The sequence below is a fragment of the Corythoichthys intestinalis genome, chromosome 19, assembly GCF_030265065.1.
Source record: "Corythoichthys intestinalis isolate RoL2023-P3 chromosome 19, ASM3026506v1, whole genome shotgun sequence".
Classification (NCBI taxonomy): Eukaryota; Metazoa; Chordata; class Actinopteri; order Syngnathiformes; family Syngnathidae; genus Corythoichthys; species Corythoichthys intestinalis.
The window spans coordinates 16,195,402-16,214,679 of NC_080413.1; the positions used below are offsets into that span (position 1 = coordinate 16,195,402).

At 38.4% G+C, this 19,278-nt stretch overlaps 1 protein-coding gene across 1 annotated transcript; it reads left to right on the forward strand.

The window, feature by feature from the left end:
• Window positions 1-4,087: 4,087 nt before the first annotated feature.
• LOC130907985 (hormonally up-regulated neu tumor-associated kinase homolog) lies at window positions 4,088-16,122 on the forward strand. Its single transcript, XM_057823557.1, has 10 exons — window positions 4,088-4,291; window positions 7,073-7,195; window positions 7,269-7,438; window positions 9,341-9,396; window positions 10,881-11,019; window positions 11,095-11,222; window positions 11,939-12,074; window positions 13,376-13,544; window positions 13,602-13,824; window positions 15,340-16,122. Exons 1-10 carry the CDS (start codon window positions 4,088-4,090, stop codon window positions 15,858-15,860), a joined length of 1,869 nt encoding a protein of 622 aa, XP_057679540.1. The 3' UTR covers window positions 15,861-16,122.
• The last annotated feature ends 3,156 nt before the right edge of the window (window positions 16,123-19,278 follow it).

Here is a 19,278-nt window from a genome sequence, read left to right on the forward strand (position 1 = left end):
TTTTTTTTTTAAATCCAGCGTCTTGTTGTGGAGAACTCAAAGCCACAACATGTCATCACAGCACTTTAAATGTGTACATGAAACCGTAAAATTCGAAAGCCAACTGCAACATTGCAAACGCAAGAGAGGCATTTTTTGCCCAAAAGACAGAGATTTTCTATGCTATTTTTTGGAGTTTCGAATTCATTTTCTGCACTAAATGGAGCCCTACAAAGATCAAACCTATTTAAGAACACCCTCAGAAATATAAAGTACAACTGTATAAAATTTCGTCAAAATCCGCCTAGCCATTCCGAGTCCACAGGGAACGAACACACACAAAGTTCCATTTATATATACGTTTTTTAAAACACTGTACCTTGTACTTCACATTTGATGCTCCAGTGATAGTCAGCTGTCATATTTTTATCTTGAGGGTAAGTTTTGGAATTCTGGAATCAGTGTGACAGTTTAGTAGTTTTAATCAGTGTAAAAATCTAACTTTATTGACAAATTCTTTAGTGTTTTTTTTGTGTCACCTTTAAGATAAAGTTATGCAGCCTTTCATTCTTTCCAAGTTTGTTCCTTACAAAAACAAAAATACCTTTTTGTTTTTTTAATATTTGTAATTCATACAAGCTTGTCCGCTTTATTTGTAAGCTTTATTTGCTTGTTGCATTTTGGTAAGAGCCCAAATGACTTTCAATACATATTTTCAATATTTTCTAGTATCAACACTCTAACGGTTTGTGAGGACGAAACTAGCATCAATGCAAATGTGGACCGGGTGTGGACACATGTGCACAATGTGCGCGTGTGAATGTGTGCGCGCGCTGCCCGCTGCGCCGCTCCCCAAATTGAAATGTGAAAGAAACATGTTGGAAGGTGATGACAAGAGTGAAGCGAACCAGTCATTTCCTGGCGGCTCGACTCACATGTGTCACACATACACACACGCGCACATGCATTAAACACACACATGCACTCACAAATCTGCACCACATTCTGCTTTAATAAGTAGGACATTTTAGAAGAGGAGCAGTGTGTGTGTGTTCAATGCATACATGTGTGTGTTTGTTTTCTTTTACTTTAATTGGGCTTTTCAGTAGGGAAACACTGCAGAAGGTTGAAGGGAGCAAAGAGGGCCTAGCCTCACATCACCACTCATCTCGCACACGTACATGCACAACTACACACATATGCACAAATATATGCATACACACACACCTGCACATGGACAGATGACAATGTTCTGCTCCTTCCCAGAATTAGAAAAGGAAGTATTCCCACTTCATCACATGTCACAATTAATTTTTCTTTGTTTTTATTTTTTATTTGTTTGTACATTCATTTGTTATTGGGAGGAATAAAGTGTTTTTTATTTAAATTATAATAATAATTAAAGGTAGTTGAAGTAGCTACTTGCTAGATCTAGCGATTAATGTGCTGATTCAGCATTGATAGCTACTAGTAGGTTGAAAACAAGTAACCTTTGAACTGCACTTTGTTGCTCCCGCCAGCAGAGGGAAGCAGTGACAGATTATCTAATTTGGCTCTACAGAAATGATGATGATCACTGTTGTTTTAATTACTGTATGTTTACTTTTAATACATTCCAAAAGGTAGTTGTTGCATGATTATTGGGAGGGAAAACACAATAAATATGTTTTGAACACAATACTTTGAAAGTGTTTCATTAATTTCCCCTATGAATTATCATTAGACATTAAAAAAAAAAAAAAAAAAAAAACATTCACAATTAATTGAAATTAACTATGTATGTGGTCGGTTTTAAGATTCTAGAGTTTCTTACAAGTAAAATTAGTTCAACTAAAATGATATTGTGTCAGTTCCAGAGGTGGAGAGAGTATCCAAAAGTTTTACTCAAGTAAGAGTAGCTTCAAAATAATATTACTCAAGTAAAAGTAGTGATCCAAAAAATGTACTCAAGTACAAGTAAAAAAGTATCCAGTGAAAAGAATACTCAAGTTAGGAGTAACATTTTGAGTAACTGCTTTTTTTTTTTTTTCAACAATAGTATTTTTTTTTTCTCTCTGCACAAACTTATCTATATGAACTGTTGTTATAATGATACTGTACAATAACCCATTACATAACCATATTAAGCCAAAGAAATAAATATATACATATAAATATATACTGTATATACACACACACATATATATACACACACACACATATTAGGGCTGTCAAACGATTAAAATTTTTAATCGAGTTAATTACAGCTTAAAAATTAATTAATCGTAATTAATCGCAATTCAAACCATCTATAAAATATGCCATATTTTTCTGTAAATTATTGTTGGAATGGAAAGACACAAGATGGAAATATACATTCAACATGCGGTACATAAGGACTGTATTTGTTTATTATAACAGTAAATCAACAAGATGGCATTAAGATTATTAACATTCTGTTAAAGCAATCCATGGATAGAAAGACTTGAAGTTCTTAAAAGATAAATGTTAGTACAAGTTATATTAAAACTCTCTTAATGTTTTCGTTTTAATAAAATTTGTAAAATTTTCAATCAAAAAATAAACTAGTAGCCCACCATTGTTGATGTCATAAATTACTTACACAATGCTCATGGGTGCTGCAGCCTACAAAATCAGTCGCACCCAAGCGCTAGCAGAGGGCAGCAAAACTCCATAAAACACAATTAACAAGTGGGCACTTCACTGTACTGTCATTTAAATCTGTCTGAGCGGGGCATGTGCGTTAATTGCGTCAAATATTTTAACGTGATTAATTTTAAAAAATTAATTACCGCCCATTAACGCGATAGATATATATATGTACAGTATATCATTAAAGAGAAAAAAAAATAGTAATGAAGCATTATTCGTCCTAAGAGCATGAGTGCCCTCTAGTGGAGAAAATTCTTCCTAGTTTGAATAGTGAATACTGTAGTTCTTTCATAGTCAATATTATGAAATAAAAAAGGATCATATCTCTGGTTTTCCGTGGTCAATCGGTGCCATATTAAAGCTGCGTTAAATCCGCGTCTTCGATTCATGCTGAGGGCAGCACTCTATATCAACTACTTCATTTGTTTTGGTGCTTTAAAGACACGTGATTGAACAGGCCTGCGTGATCGTAGAACGGCAAGCTTGCATCTGATTGGTGTAATGGAGTCATGTGATTATTGTTGCGACGTCTAATTGGTGAAATTAGTAGCGCTACTCTTGGCAATAGCATCGCTAGCAATAAAATCTAATATATAGAATAAGAGGAAACGAATGTAACGACTCTTGTGTAGCCCAAAGTAGCGGCGTAAGTGTAGAGTTTTTTTCTTCACAAATCTATTCCAAATCTACTCAAGTAAATGTAAAAAGTTACTCAAGTAAATGTAAAGGAGTACATGAACCGCGTTACTACCCACCTCTGGTCAGTTCGTGATTAAACACAACGTTAATTAAATGTTGAATAGACGTTGATATTGTGTCCGATGATTGAAACACAACATTGATTAAATGTTGAATAAACTTTGATATTGTGTCACTTCATGGTTGAAATACCAATCAGAGCAGACTATATGTGTTTGTATCATGTTACACGGCATATTGGATGTAGTGAGCAATCTGAGCCCACACACACGTGTGTCAATGGCAAGCACTAGTATGAAACTACACCTTTGTTTTCCACTGAACACCGTTGTGCCTTTTAGCTGTTGAAACGGCTGCTTTATACACAATATCATGTCAGGTTTTTTTTTTTTAGTAAAACAATTTAAATCAGAATTATACGTGAACCCTTCGGAATGAAATTTATTTCTGTGTGAATTCATCATTAAATGTGGTCCGATCATGACTAAATTGCAATGTAGAATTTTCTGTTCCAGGTCAATGGCTCGCCACAGGTAAAAAGAGCAGGTTCAAGTAAAAGCGTCTGTGTGGTTACTGTGTAGCTATGAGGAAGTGGTGCCATGGGGAGGTCGTGTGTGTGTGCATAGGCGGTGGGGGGCGTAATTAGGGTGTCACATGTCACTTACAGAAGAGTTAATGATGTACCGGAGTCTCGGCAGGAAGCCGCTTCGATGCTTTCTGGCCGAGTGGGGCATTGCACCATGGGGTACGCTCCTCAATGCCGGGCGCCGCAGTGAAGGTGAAAGGGGGCGTCGGCGGCAGAGGGAGCGCGGGCCCGGACTTGCTGGCGCCCCCCAGCAAGGACCTGTTGAGGAGTTTCCCCCACACCAAGCGGGTGGGCTCATACCTGGTGGGCAAGATGATCAACAAGGGTTCCTTCGCCAAGGTAATGGAAGGCCTCCACCTGGACACAGGGGAGAAGGTATGAAATGCTTTCTCACTTTTTTTTAGCTCTTTTGCTGCCATTGAAAGAAAAAGATGTTCAGTCCATTTTGATTGACTATTTTGACTTTCCAGTCAAAATAGACTGGACATCTATTACCGTTAAAGGGTGTTTTCAATTTCGCTTTGACCAACCACAACACATACTGTGTGAATACTGTACATATACCTGCGATACCTTGGCATTTTATTTCATTTCATTTAAGAACATTCATATACATTGAGTTACAAGCTTTGTCACAGGATGAATTCAACTTGTAAGTCAAAGTCATTTCTATAGTAACAAGCAAACTCACTGCATTTGTGTTTATATCTGATGACCTTTGAACTTGTTTAAAGGTGGACCTTCACCAGGAAGAACATAATAACAGTAGATTAGACGATATGATTTATATTTTGTGTTTTTTTTTTCTTAAAGTGCCCAACTTTTAACATAGCTTTACGTGATTTGTATGTATCGTTTTTTTTTGTTTTGTTTTTTTGCTCCGAAAACTATCAACACTGACTTTAAATATTGTAACCAGTGTTATTTTGGCAGCCCTTATAAATTTTGTGTTAGTTCTTTGGACCATAATACTATTTATTAGTGTTAGTCATATTTTAGTCATCTCAAAATGTGTTTGTCTTCGTCAGGGACGGCCCTAAGCAATTTGTTGCCTCAGGCAAGATTTTTCCTGGCACCCCTTGGCCGTGGTGGTTGTGTGTAGTGGGACAAATACGGCACGTGGTGGGCCTTCACTATGTACTCTCCACAATCAAAAATCTGAAATATGGTATTTACGCAAGAATCTTATTTCAAGTGGTTAAACACAACTGGGCGGCACGGTGGCTGAGTGGTTAGCACGTCTGCCTCACAGTTCTGAGATCGAGGGTTCAATCCCGGGCTTCGGCCTTCCTGTGTGGAGTTTGCATGTTCTCCCCGTGCCTGCGTGCGTTTCCTCCTCCCAAAAACATGCATGGTAGGCTGATTGAACACTCTAAATCAGCGGTCTCAAACCGACTCCACAAAGGGCCGCAGTGGGTCCTGGTTTTTGTTACAACAGATCCAGCACAAACAGTTCAACCAATGAGGTTTCTACTAACATAAGCAGCACCTGATTGCAATCAACTGATTACACTTGTAAGAAACCAGATTGGTGAAAAGGTATTTGTCTCGTTTGGTTGGAATGAAATCCAGTACCCCCTGCGGCCCTTTGAGGACCGGTTTGAGACCACTGCTCTAAATTGTCCATAGGTGTGAGTGTGTGCGTGAATGGTTGTGTGTCTCCTTGTGCCCTGCGATTGGCTGGCAACCAATTCAGGGTGTCCCCTGCCTACTGCCCGAAGTTAGCTGGGATAGGCTCCGGCACCTCCGCGACCCTCGTGAGGAATAAGCGGCATGGAAAATGAATGAATGAATGAATGAATAAACACAACTGCTTTAAGTAACTGCTAAGTTTTCTTGATAAAAAAAAAAAAAAACATATGTTTAACAACATACCTTACTGAAAGCAGCAGCAGCAGTAACCTTTGAATTGTCAAAACTTGCAAATTTTAGGTCGCCGTTCAAACGAAATATGTATATATATATATATATATATATATATATATATATATATATATATATATATATATATATATATATATATATATATATATATATATATATATATATATATATGAGTTAGAGTGGAATCACTAATGAAATAATAAGACAGCACAAAAAATGCACGTTTAGTAGGAACACAGCGCCTCCTGCCCCCGCTGGCGCCCCAGTCAACTGCTTGGTCTGCCTGATGGCAGGGCCGCCTTTGGTCACCGTCTAGATTTGTCAACAAAAACTCGACTAATTTCGTCTAGTTTAAAGTTGCCGTTTACTAAAAAAATTTCCGTCTGAAAAAAAAAAAATCCTCAAAAAAACCATCAATACCGGTAATTAAAGGTTTCCAACTACAGTATTTTGAATTAACATTGACAGACGATCGCATATTGTAGCGTCTATTAGGACAACGCGAATTTGGTGATTATAAACACTCAGCAGGAAAACAGTACATTATTTTCAATTAATTTTAGCCACCTGGACACCACGAACTGCTTGTAAAAACAAGTTGTCCGAGAGTTTAGAGGACGCTCGCCGTTATCATTAATGCTAACGCTACAAGTTACATTTCGTGTCTGATGATCACTCAGCAAAAACTTTTAAAGGCTAAAGCAACAATGCATATTCACTCTGGCCATGAAAAAAAATCTTATCATTTTGCAAACCTGCATGGAGACTGGAGACGACACACTGGTGAGTCGGGGAAGCGGGGTGAGGGTGTGCAGCACGTCACGAGTGACACAACCAAACACTGCTACTTTCAGGCTATCACATGAAATGTCACATATTGTGAACATGACGGAAACTGTTGCACATTTTCGTCTTGTTCTTGTCTCGTCAGACGAAAACTGGCATTCATCTCGTTATGTTTTAGTCTTCCAAGACACGTTTTTAGCTTGTTATCGTCATGAAAAGTATTCAGAATATTTTCGTTATCGTCATCGTTGACGAAAACAACGGATCGTAACGGTCAATTATTTTAGTGTAACTTATCAAGTTATTACATTATTATTTATTTTGTAACTCCTTGGTTGCCGCTGAAGGCAATGCCCAATCCTTTTTTACAGGGAGTTACAATGGATTGGACGTCTATCACCGTCATTTGCAGCGATTTACTTATTATGTGTATTTTCCTTACTTTCTTAAAAGCTTTTCAATGTAACTTCCTGTTTGTGCTTTAAGGTGGCCATCAAGGTGATTGACAAGAAGAAAGCCCGTCAGGATTCTTATGTGCATAAGAACATGAAGAGAGAAGCCTACATCCATCAGATGATTCGACACCCAAATGTCGTTGTTCTTTTGGAGGTATCCAAATTAAATTATTTAATTTTAATGGAAATACCGACCAATCTCTTCTGTGAAATGCATGTGTGTGTAGACCCTAGAAACGGAGAACAGCTACTACATGGTGTTAGAATTGTGTGCTGGCGGCGACCTGATGGACCGCATCTGCGACAGGAAGCGTCTGCCAGAAAAGGAAGTCCGACGATACACGCGGCAGATTTTGTCAGCGGTGGCGCATCTCCACCAGCATGGCATTGTGCACAGGTGATTCTCTCACAGGTGCACACAGTGTAAAAGATTGCAAAAGTGCTCACATAATGTACTCTTTGAAAATATGAACCCACTTTCAGGTGATTTTTGTTTTGCTTTGGCTAGCAAATGCAGATTTGAGATTAAAGTGGTTCAGATGAACTCACTTCATAAAAATCAGTTGTTTGCCAAAATTTAAGTTGGTTAAGAAAATTATTTTTCCAGCTATTTATACCACCTACAGTAGACATTTAATGTCATAAACATTAACTGATTACCTGCCATTGACACCGATGCCCAGATCGCATATTTTTGCATCCAGGTCCGAGTCACCTGATTTTGAGATTCTGCCGATACCGATCCGATACCGAAAAAAAAGGTTTATTTTTTTTAACAAAAATTCCAAATATGTTACTATCCCACCGTGCCGCCTTCTTCATGTGAATTATTTTTCAACAACAATAACGTAGGAAAATGCTTCTCTTTATTAAATGCTTCAAAGGGTGAATCCACTCACGCTACAGAGAACAGCCTCTCACTTACACAATGAATTGCCAAAACACACTTATGCAAGCTTAATGATGATTGACAGATTTGTGCCTTTGATCGTAGAGCTATCAAGCTTCTCTGGCAAGATCAAAGCAACAAACCCGTCAATCATTGTTAACTTTAAGTACCAAATGCAAGCTGGACAGTTTAGCCGCACTGCTTAGAAGGAGGGAGGGTGAGAGGCTGTGGCGCTGTACAGGCATGAAGCAGCAACACAAATATATTTTTTAAATCAACAACCAGATCCTTTTCACCCGATTCTGATCCTCTGAAAAATGGCGCAAACGGCCCGAATTCCGATCTCGTGATCGAATCAGGACATCCCTAGTCTAAATCGTCTAAACTGGCTATCAATGCTCGTCTTTCACTATCATTGACTACATGTACAATTCATTGAACGATCGATCCAAGTCAAAATGAATTTGAGGTCAGTTGCCGTCAGTGGCAGCGATTAAGTTCATTTTTAACTCATTGGCTGGTCTGAATATCAAATGTAAGGAAAATAAGTCTTGAAAATACTTTAAGTACTTTGTAGAGGGATAAAAAAAAATCTGTAACAGTAACAAAGTATTAAACTCTATACGTCCCGCCACAGATGCGTACAGACACAGGAAAGCATACGCACAAAAATGTGGCGGCAGTGTGGGACGAGAAGGTGTGACTTTAGTGCACACACACACATACGCACACCATGGCTTTCTTTTAAGAGATTTGGCTCCTCCAAAGGTGGGAATGTGATTACCAGGCAATGACCTCATCACGCTGCGCCGGCGCCATGATTCACACATCATCACGACATCACCGACTTCCTCTCTAATGAAGTCCCACAACGATTGCCAAACACACACATACACACACAGAGGCCTGATTAAAATGGATATAAATGGAAAGTTTGCACTTAGACACACTCCCTGCTCCCCCATGTTCAGGAGGTTTACCGCAAACCTTTTTTTTCTCCTTGGTGGCGACGTCTGCACTTTCCTCAGTTCTTTGTCTTCCGTCTGGCTTTGTCTCATTTCGTCCCTTTCTCAGCATCTGTTGTTGAGATGAATGAACTTGAAAGGACCGCGCGCGATTCCCAGGCTGGATGACGAGCGCAGATGTTCATTTGGCTTCAAATTCTCTGTGGGTGCTTCTCGGGACACCCAAATCAGAGTTTACACCCTAAAGGAAGGTCAAGTCAGATTTAATGTTTGAAAATAATTGCTCAAAACATATATAGATTGAGAAATGGAGAAAATGGATAAAGACACAAGTAAATTAAGCATGGTCAGGAAAGGAATTACACCATATCAAGAAAAATAAATTGGGAATATCATCAAAATGTGAGGAAAATATGTGACCATTATGTGTTGTCCTGTGTGTCAGAGATTTGAAGATCGAGAACTTTCTGCTGGACGAGCACAACAACATCAAGATCGTGGGTACGTCTGACAAGCATTACAAAGTGTTGAGAAGCATTAGACTGCTTTCAAAGTTAAAACATTAACTGTCATTGTATAAATAAGCATTTGAAAGTTGCTCAAAGTATTTTTTGCCAATGGCAAATTTTTAAAGACTTTTGATAATAGAGGAAATCATGTTTAAACATAAAAAATGCCTCCACTTATGAGCATTTTGTGACATCAGTTATACCCACGCACATACATACTGATAAACTAAAACAGGTACATGTCATAACGAGTATTAATGATGTCACAAGAAGGAGCAAGCAATTTGGGATCCTCACATTTCATTGTCTACAGTGGTACCAGCATTGATCAAATATCTGCCCTTCAAAAAGTTTTTTCAATTCATTAAACACCTGATGCCTGAATTTACATTTAACAAATACCAAAAGCATTAGATAAAGACATACATATAAATATTAAAGAAAATAATATAGAAAATAAAAAAATAAAAAAATAAAAAAAACATGCAGCAAGCAAAAATCCTAATATATAAAAAAATAAATAAAAGTAACTTTTAGATTTAAAACATTTTAATTAAAAAAAGTGATACATGAAAAATTGTTTATTATTTATTCCCCCCAAAAATACACTTCATTTTTTTAAAAATTAAAACATTGTTGTTTGATTTCTATTTTTAATTTTTTTTTTCTCCAAAAATACGATATCAAACCGATACCACTTTATACGGTTGAGGTCTTAACATTTTATGGCTAATTGTATTGTGATGCCCCACTGGATACATTCATAATGATAAATGTGACTTGAAAGGTTTTCCAATAAGCATTCTGTGAAATATAAGAGAACAACTTCAACTGAAGTTATGGGAAGAAAAAAAAACTAAATTCCACCAGTATATTTGTTGTTGTATTTAAAATATTGCAAACATCAGTTTTTTGGGGGGGTGGATGATGTGCAAGTGCAAAGGGCAAATAAGGCACTGCCAATTTGTGCCAAATCACCTATGGCTCACACAGTGTTTCTGGCTCAAAATAACAACAAAGGCACAAAGCTTAAGTACAGTGAATGATGTATGAGTATATAATTCATTATCTTTCAATCATTTATTGTTCATTTAATTTTTGAACCATCAATGCAAATGGTCAGCTCACATAACAAATCCCAAGCATCTTACTTTAGAGACATCTAACGGTCAATCAGCATAATTGCTGTGCTAGACTGTGACCAGATGCTTTTATCGGCCAATATTATCGACTCTCTTATCCCATAATAATCTTATGTTCTTACCCCGGCAACCCGATACTATCACCCAACTCAAATAATGTAAAAAAGTTATTAAAACCATCAAGTTAACATAATTTTAAATACCTCAAACATTCATGTTTTTATGCTTTTTAAGGACTAAATTTTGAAAAACCATTTACTTGTAATGCTTTTTAATGACCCGCATAAACCCTGTGCTACGTGACACTATTGACATCATTCTTTTCCGCTTGCAGACTTTGGTCTGAGTAACACGCTAAGGTCGGAGTCTTTGCCTGCCGAGCTGCTCAGCACCCAGTGCGGAAGTCCCGCCTATGCGGCCCCTGAACTACTTGCCCACCAGAAGTACGGACCCAAAGTGGACGTGTGGTCCATGTAAGTCACTCCGTTATCGTATTATATGCAGTAGGACTTGAATTTCAATTCTCATTAAGTGATGTGTGTTGTCAGAGGCGTGAGCGTGTTCGCCATGCTAACTGGCACTCTGCCGTTCACCGTGGAGCCCTTTAACATCAAACAACTGCACCACAAGATGGTGGACGGCGACATCGCGCACATACCGAGTGACGTCAGCAAAGGTCTGCCACCACAAATACTTTTATTCAGAAGTTACGTCTGCAAGCTGTGGCTCAAGAACCACATGTGGCTTTTTCCATCCTTCTGCTGTGAATTCAGTTTGTCATTAAATAGACGTCCAATCTGTTTGAAGTGGGAGGGTTGACAGTGATGGCAACCCTACCACTTCAAATGGATTGGACATCTAGTGTCATCGGCTGGCAATAAATTTAAGTTGTGGTGAGTGGGATCCAGCACCACTGGACTCTCATAAGGATAAGAACCACAGAAGATGAATGAGTGGATTTTAATTAAATAAATTGAACTCAACATTTTAAGTAAACTGGACTTAATTTTTAGTAATTAAAAAAAAAAAAAAAAAAAAAAAGCGCCAACAGGGATTAAACCCAGGCTGCCAAATATGGCAATAGTGCGCTAAATACTGACTTTTCAGTTGCTAGCGTGCCCTTTTGAAGGTATCAGGAGTGAGGCTAAGCCACACAATTTATCAACAAACTTGATCATGTCAGTTAATTTAATCAGATCCACAATCACAATTTAATAAAATTAAGAATACTGAATAAGTCACTTAAGTGGACTTTAAGAATCTGAGTGAAGTCTACTTAAAATCTTAAATTATTATGACTAATGGGAAGATATTTCTTTTACAGTGTTTGTCTGAGTGTTGAATGTTTCTGTTTTGTAAATTGACTTGCATTTTTTCATTCTGATCTCAAAGGCGCAGTGACATTCGTGCTTTCTCTGTTGGAAGCCGACCCTGACGTCAGACCCAGTGTCCGAACCGCCATGGAAGCGCCCTGGATCAACCAAGGTTATGCCAAGAGGCCACTACACACGTTCTGGCACAACAACAGGTACACTTTGTGTGCTCCTTGATTGCCTTTTTGTACGGGTTGCAAAATATCCATGTAATAGTACTGTAGTTTCCGCACTATAAGGCGCCACCCACCGAATTTTACATGAAAACGACATTTGTTCACCGATAAACCGCACTGGACTATAAGACGCAGATGTCCTCACTGTATTATGGAATATTTACACCAAAACATTAACCGGCAACACATTATTCGACAGCGGCATCATAAGACTGTCATAACACCAAATGAACCAACATGAAGCTTCATTTGGCAAATCACTGCTCTCTTGGGAGAGACAGTCAACCTCCGCTGCTACTGCTGTCAACACTGTTGTCGTCCAACATGCCTACAAGCATGCATTGCAGCGCTACAGATGTAAATAACAATCAAAATTCATGTTCTGTGCTAATTATTTCTTCAGTTACTCTTCTAGTTGTTTCATTATTAGCTAGTTATGGAATTTGTGACACTTTGACAGTGGTGCCATAAGACTGTCATACGATCATCATAATTATGACATGAAACTGCAATGAGCATTAATAAATGCTTATGAAAGACATCATTTTGTGTCATCTGGCAAATTATCTCACTTTTGAATGGATGTAAAAGATCCCAGCTAGACATAAATGGAGTTAGCGACATAATTTGTCAGATAGTGACATCTGTCATTAGCATTCATTAATGCCCATGATAATGTCATGTCACAATTATGACAGTCTTATGGCAGTCTTTTGATGCTGCGGTCAAATAAAGTGTTATCTATTAGCCCAAATAAATCAAGGAATACACCGCACTGGACTACAATCCGCAGGATTCAAAATGAGGGGAAAAAGTAGCGATTTATAGTCCGAAAATTACGGTAGTAGGATCAATTCATTCAAATTGATTGGAGATTCCTGGCCTTCAAAGGCATCGAATATGTGGACTATGTGGACTGAGTCTGCTAAATCCAGCCTGACGTTAACATGTATTCTTCCTCTTGGTTCCACCACAGAAAAAATGCATATTTATTGCTGTGGTGGTGTGAGTTTTGTAATCTGAGAGCATTGAGCAAAAGGAAATGAAGGCAAATGAAAATTGTTGTGGTCGTCGGCGTGACAGCTTTTGTGTATGAAAGTGTAACTTGAAGGCTTTTATGGAAGCGTGTGGAAATGTCATCAGTGCGAAGCCTACTCACGATGCAAAGACGCCTCTTAGCGGCAATGTTGTGGCATCATTTCTTTGATAAGTCCAATAGTTTGGAACCAGAAAGTGTCTGGGGAGAAATTGTACTTGTGATTGTTTCGTGTCTCCCGCAGGCTGCACGCCAAAGACGTGGACGCCTCGGTGCTGGCGTACATGACAAACATGCTGGGCTACTCGCCCGCAGAGGTCACGCGCACGGTCGCCAGCAATCGGCCTTCCGCCGCCATGGCCGCCTATTATTTGTTGCTATCCATGATCAACAGGATCCCAGGGGGGCTTAAGGTCAGCTAGACAGACAATCCATTGCTTTGCCAGGTTCATTACTTATTCTCCTTTTAGAGTGACACTGTCAAGGAGAAAAAGTCACCGAGCGGACGTCCAAAAGCAAACAGACTAACAGGAGAGCGGCAGAGTGGTGGGACAAGAACCCATCAGACGACACTAGGAAATGATGAGGATGAAGTCGACGGTGGAGCATCTTCTTCCTCCTTTCCAACTCTCGGAACGTCACCTGAAGCCGTCGTCACCTTGAATACAAGGGGGCCTTTGCTTCTTCCTGACGGTAAAAAAATCAATTTCTAAATGGTATACAGTATACATTTTTAAAATTGACAAATGTTTTCTGCCATGAATTTTTTTTAAAGGAAATTATATAAAACAACTAGTCCTTCTGAATAATACTACTTAATAATACACCAGTATTCTGTATTTTTCGGACTATAGGTTGCAGTTATTTCTCATAGTTTGCCCATGGTTGTGACTTATGCTACAAATACTTAAATGTGAAATTATTAAAAGGAACACCGATTAAAATGGCCTCCTAGTTCTAAATTATTATGTCTGTTCTTGGTGTTGGACCTATATCAAAATACATCTCAACCCAAAAACATGACTTATACTCCAGTGTAACTTGGTTTTTTATTCATTATGCATTTTTTTTGCTGGTGCGACTTATAATCTTTATTTTATAAAATAAAGTATTTTTTTATGTGACAAGTTTTCAAGGAAATCACAAAACAACTAGGCCTTTTGAATAATAGTAACAGCGATCCCTCATTTCTCACAGTTAATGGGGACCAGAACACGCTGCAATAAGTGAAAAACCGCGAAGCAGCCCCCCCACCCCCCACCCAAAAAAAAAAAAAAAAAAAATCTATGTGTTCAATGTACTGTACTGTATTTATTCAGGTTTAGCACTGGAAAGAGATACCGGTACATATAACACGTTTTTTCACTTTTTTCCCAAAGTGTAATTAAAAACAAAACTTTAATAAATGTTTTTAAGCACTTCAAATGTAATAATTATAAGTTTTAAAAATGTTACTTTCCCACCGATTTTTTTTAAACATGTAAAAAAAAATGCATGGCTTTATTAAATGCTTCATTGAGTCCACTCAAATCTGCTCAAGCTGCTCACTTACACATAATGAGTTCCCACAGCAACTGTTTAACAAGTTGAAAGATGATTGATGCATGCGGCGCTTTGAAGTTCGCGTCTCTGGCAAGATCAAACCCAAATGTCTGTCAATCATCGTTAACAAGCAACTCCAGTGCACTGCCTGAGCAACAAGGAGCAGGGAGAGGGAGGGACATATCTGTATTTATTTTTTCATTTGGAAAAAAATCCGCGATGGACTGAGGGTGCGAAGTAGCTAGGGATCACTGTACTATACTTAAAAAAAAAACCTCCCACACAAAATTCAGACTTTTTCAGAAAAATTATATATATACTTCAGCTCATATGCTGCCATTGACTGTGCTAGACGTTCGCTGCAAGCCCTCTCACTTCAAACGGATTGAGCGTCTACTAATGTTTAACAAATTTAAACTCACAGCTGAGGGACGTCTATAACCTTCAATGGCAGCCCCAAAAAAAAAAACAATTAAATATTTTTTACAAAGAAAATCCAGACATAAAAATACTTCTCTTTTCTTTAAAGGGTTTACATTTTGTCCTTTTTAATACTTTTTTTTCCCCCTAAAACATTAATCGAGATGTTTTGCCTCTTTTTTTGAAAAATGTTATTTTAATTACTTTTGGTAGCTAAGTTGCTAATAATTTCTATTTATCTCCTAGTGTTGGGAGCAAAACAGCCGGTTATCCATCTCTCTCCTCCAATAACTACTGCATCACACCTGTGTGACTCCGCCCCTTCCCACGTGCCCACCGACCCACCAGTAGATGGCAGCGCGCCAAAGCCAGTCCGACCTCTTCTCATCGGGACGTCGTGTTCCGACGGCGGCAGAGGACCACCGGAGGCCGTCCTAAGGTCAAAAGCGCTGCGAAAGAGCGCCGCCTCTCCCAGAATGCAACTGGACCCCTCGCAGGGAGCTCCGCCCACCACATTGCCACGCCTATGCAACCCAGGGGCGAAAAACGCACGAGGTGGGAAGGTTTTGTGGGCACCGCTGAACCCTCCAGGGCCCACCGGGCTCCGAACGAGCGCCTCCAAAACTCACCCTTTGGCAGGGAAATGCGGGAAGGCGGCGGGAACCAAGAGGACCTCGAGACGAAGGATAACGGAGCTCAGTCTGCCGCTACTTCCTGCCACGCTGCGACGTAAATCGGACAGGAAGTTGCATAGCATCAACTGCTGAGGCGTCTGCTCTTAAATGCAAAAAGATTTTTTTTTAACCAAAAAACAATTTAAAATTTTTATGATATTACATATAAAAAATCAGCTAAAATGTATCATAAATTTGAATACAAATAGTACAAAGTACTCTTTTTATTTTATTTTATTTTATTTTTTTTTTGCGAATATGACAAATCAACAAATTTACTGAAATGTTTGAAATAATTGTTTTTCTGGAAAAAAATCCTAAAAAAAAAATCTGTAAAATGGATTTCTTCGGAAAAAAATTTGACAAAAGAAAATTACGCTCATAAAAGATACACTTCCCCCAAAAATATTTTAAAAATAAATAAAAAATAAAAAAGAAAAAAACTTTGAAATTTCATTTTTTTCTAGTTTCTCTTTTAAAAAATACTTTCCTGCCATAACAAATCTTAATGTGTTTTTAAAACCTTAAACTTATTAGCTGATATTGGCGGTGATAGACCAATCTTGTGGCTTTTTTTCATCCTTCAGCTGTGACTAAGTTTATACTCGTTCATTCACTGCCAATCCTCCCACTTCAAATGGATAGGACGTCTATTGTCATCAACGGTAGCCAATCAGTTAAAAAGCTGCAGGTTATTTTTTTACCTAAAAGAAAACTAACCAAGATAACTTCATTTCCCAAGATGCACTCTTGAGCTACTTGTTGCCACGCTGCACTAAAGGAACTTTACCTCAATTTTACCCATGTGTGTCTGTGCCTCTTCTTACAGAACGATGACGCTAAAAAAGGTGTGGTGCCAAACGATTTGGAGTTGAGGGGTCCTCATGAAATGAATTCCCTGTGTGTTTCCAACATACTTGGCCAGTAAAGTTCATTCTTATTTCAGTTTTTCACTTAGAGCCAAAGTAAGAATTGTATATTTTGGAAGGATTATAAAAAGGGAAGCAAAAAATAGGCCGAAAGAAAGGCAAAGAAGACACTTTCACAGGCTGGAAAGAAAAAGAAATCCTTATCAAAGTCTGTAACAGCATGTACTGTACACTTTTCAATGGTGTTGTCTCTTTAGTCTTCATTTTTTTACTAATCTTGCACTTTTGTATCTTTATTTCCAAGTCATGTCTGTGCACACGACTGTCATTAAGCCATGCTGCTAAATCATTCATCACGCTACAAGATACTGTGCGTACTCTGTACGTGTGTGGCGTACACTGTGCCCTGTAAGGACAGATTGAAGGCACTCAGGTGGAGACACCTACACTCCAGTTACTGTCGACACACACATGCACTAAAACAGATTAAAGACTAAACAATGGTTGGATGTACACTTGCAGACCACACAAAACTACAAGCTCAATAATAATAAAAACATCTTCTTGTTAAAAGTGAGCGTTATTTTTGTTTCGGTGTCCCTAATAAAGTACATCTCATAATACGTGGCAGATTGCATGCACTTAAGTGGCTGAAGTACATATGGAAAATGCATGAATAATGTAAAGAGTACAGTGTTGATGTGTCCATGGTAACATAGTGTACACATAAGGCAACAATTGACATGGTCATGCCATAGGGGCACATGAAGGTCTCAAAACAAGTAAGAGTGCGGAGAAGGGTTTCACTCAAGTGGAAGTATTTAAAAAAAATTTTTTTTTTTTTTTACATTAATTCAAATTAAAAGGTTATTTCTTACAAAACTATAAATGTATGCATTAAGTCAAAGATTTAAAGTATTCATATTACTGAAAAACCTTTATGTAATAAATCAAATGCATTGTGCGGTAATCAAAAGATGTAAAACTTATGTCCTACAAAACATCAGGTTGTTGAAAAAAGTACAGTTTTTAAAAGATTGTCTTACTGTAATGTCATCTAAACGTTGCACTATACAGCTGTCATTAAGAAGGTGACAATATGTACAAGAAGTGAACCAGAAATGCCCCAAAATCAACAGGAAATGACCTCATATCTACAGGAAGTGACACTGGAATACCTAGAAATCAACAGGAAGTGACCCAATATATCCAGTAAATGATGTGATTATCACTTGATCAGTATTTTTTTTTCTTACATTTAAAATACAAAACCAAAATTGTGTGTACATTGCGTTCAGGGTACATTGTGTTCAGGGTCGGCCTTGGGTGACTAGGTGCCCTCGGCAAAGTGTAGCTAGGCAACCCCCCCAAATGACGACATATTCACAACTCAAAGCGTGCACGTCCATCACTGTTTACGATTCAACTGAAACGAGTGAGTAAAGGTTCCGACCAATTGATTTAAAGAGCATACGACAGGAGAAAAAAAAAAGTCTTAAATAGCATTATTATGTAAATTCGAATCATATTTTGAGACGATTCGGCTATATACAACAATTTAGCAAAGCGCAGATGACGAGAAATTAGTCTTTTAATCTGCCGGTTAGCTACGCCTACCATTATAGGGCTCAAGCGTCCCCAAGAGGTGGATGACGTCAGCGGGAGACTGGGCTCATCAGTTTTACTATACAGCCCAGTGAGGGGGAATTATTCAGAATGAGGAAAACGCGACGAAGACAGCCGCAAAATGTAATTGTTTCAGTCTCTCTACTCCAATATTTTTACAGGATATTCTTTTTATCCAAGTATTTTTCCCCAATAGCTAAATAAATGGCTTGAGAAGGACCAGTCAGCTTGTCGAGGGGGAACTATTCACAACGAGGAAAACGCGACGAAGAGATCTGCAAAATGTAATTGTTTCTGTCGCTTTACTTCAATATTTTTACAGGATATGCTTTTTATCCAAGTATTTTCCCCAAAGGCTAAATAAATGGCATGGTCATGACAAATAACAGTCTTGTGCTAAATGTAATATGAAATAATAAAAATGCACTTATTCAGGACGACATGGCAAAATTACTCCATAATGGTCAAAACTGTCGACTTTACCTTTACTGTCGCATGATATTTTATGACACCTAAATCGGACATATGTCATTTCCCTTCCCCGGCTTGGGAGAATGTTTCTTAAAGCAGCACCCGAGTGCTTGGACCTTTTCGCATTAAATGTCTTAAATGTCATATTAACAGCAACAGAAGTAAGACATTTTTTATCAATAGTGCTAGCCGCTAACTGATCCGCAACCCACCCTCTTCGATTTGTTATAAAATGCTCTGCAAGTGTAGCATGAGAATTTTTTTTTCCCAGTATTTTTTCCCTCCAAAACAATTTGGCGCCCCCTACGCCAAATGACACCCTAGGCCACCGCCTGGCTTGCCCATGTCTGTTAACCGGGAAAAATTGCAAAGTTGAGTTATCAGTCGGTACCAATCAAAGCTAAGCATTGGAAGCCGAATGACAGTTGTACCAAATAAAGTGTCAATTGAGAGCCTGTTGTATAATTGATGTCTCAAATGGTGGCTGAAGGTGTGCCGCTTTTTTCATTTAAGTGGGTGATATGACACCACAATAATCGTGTGAG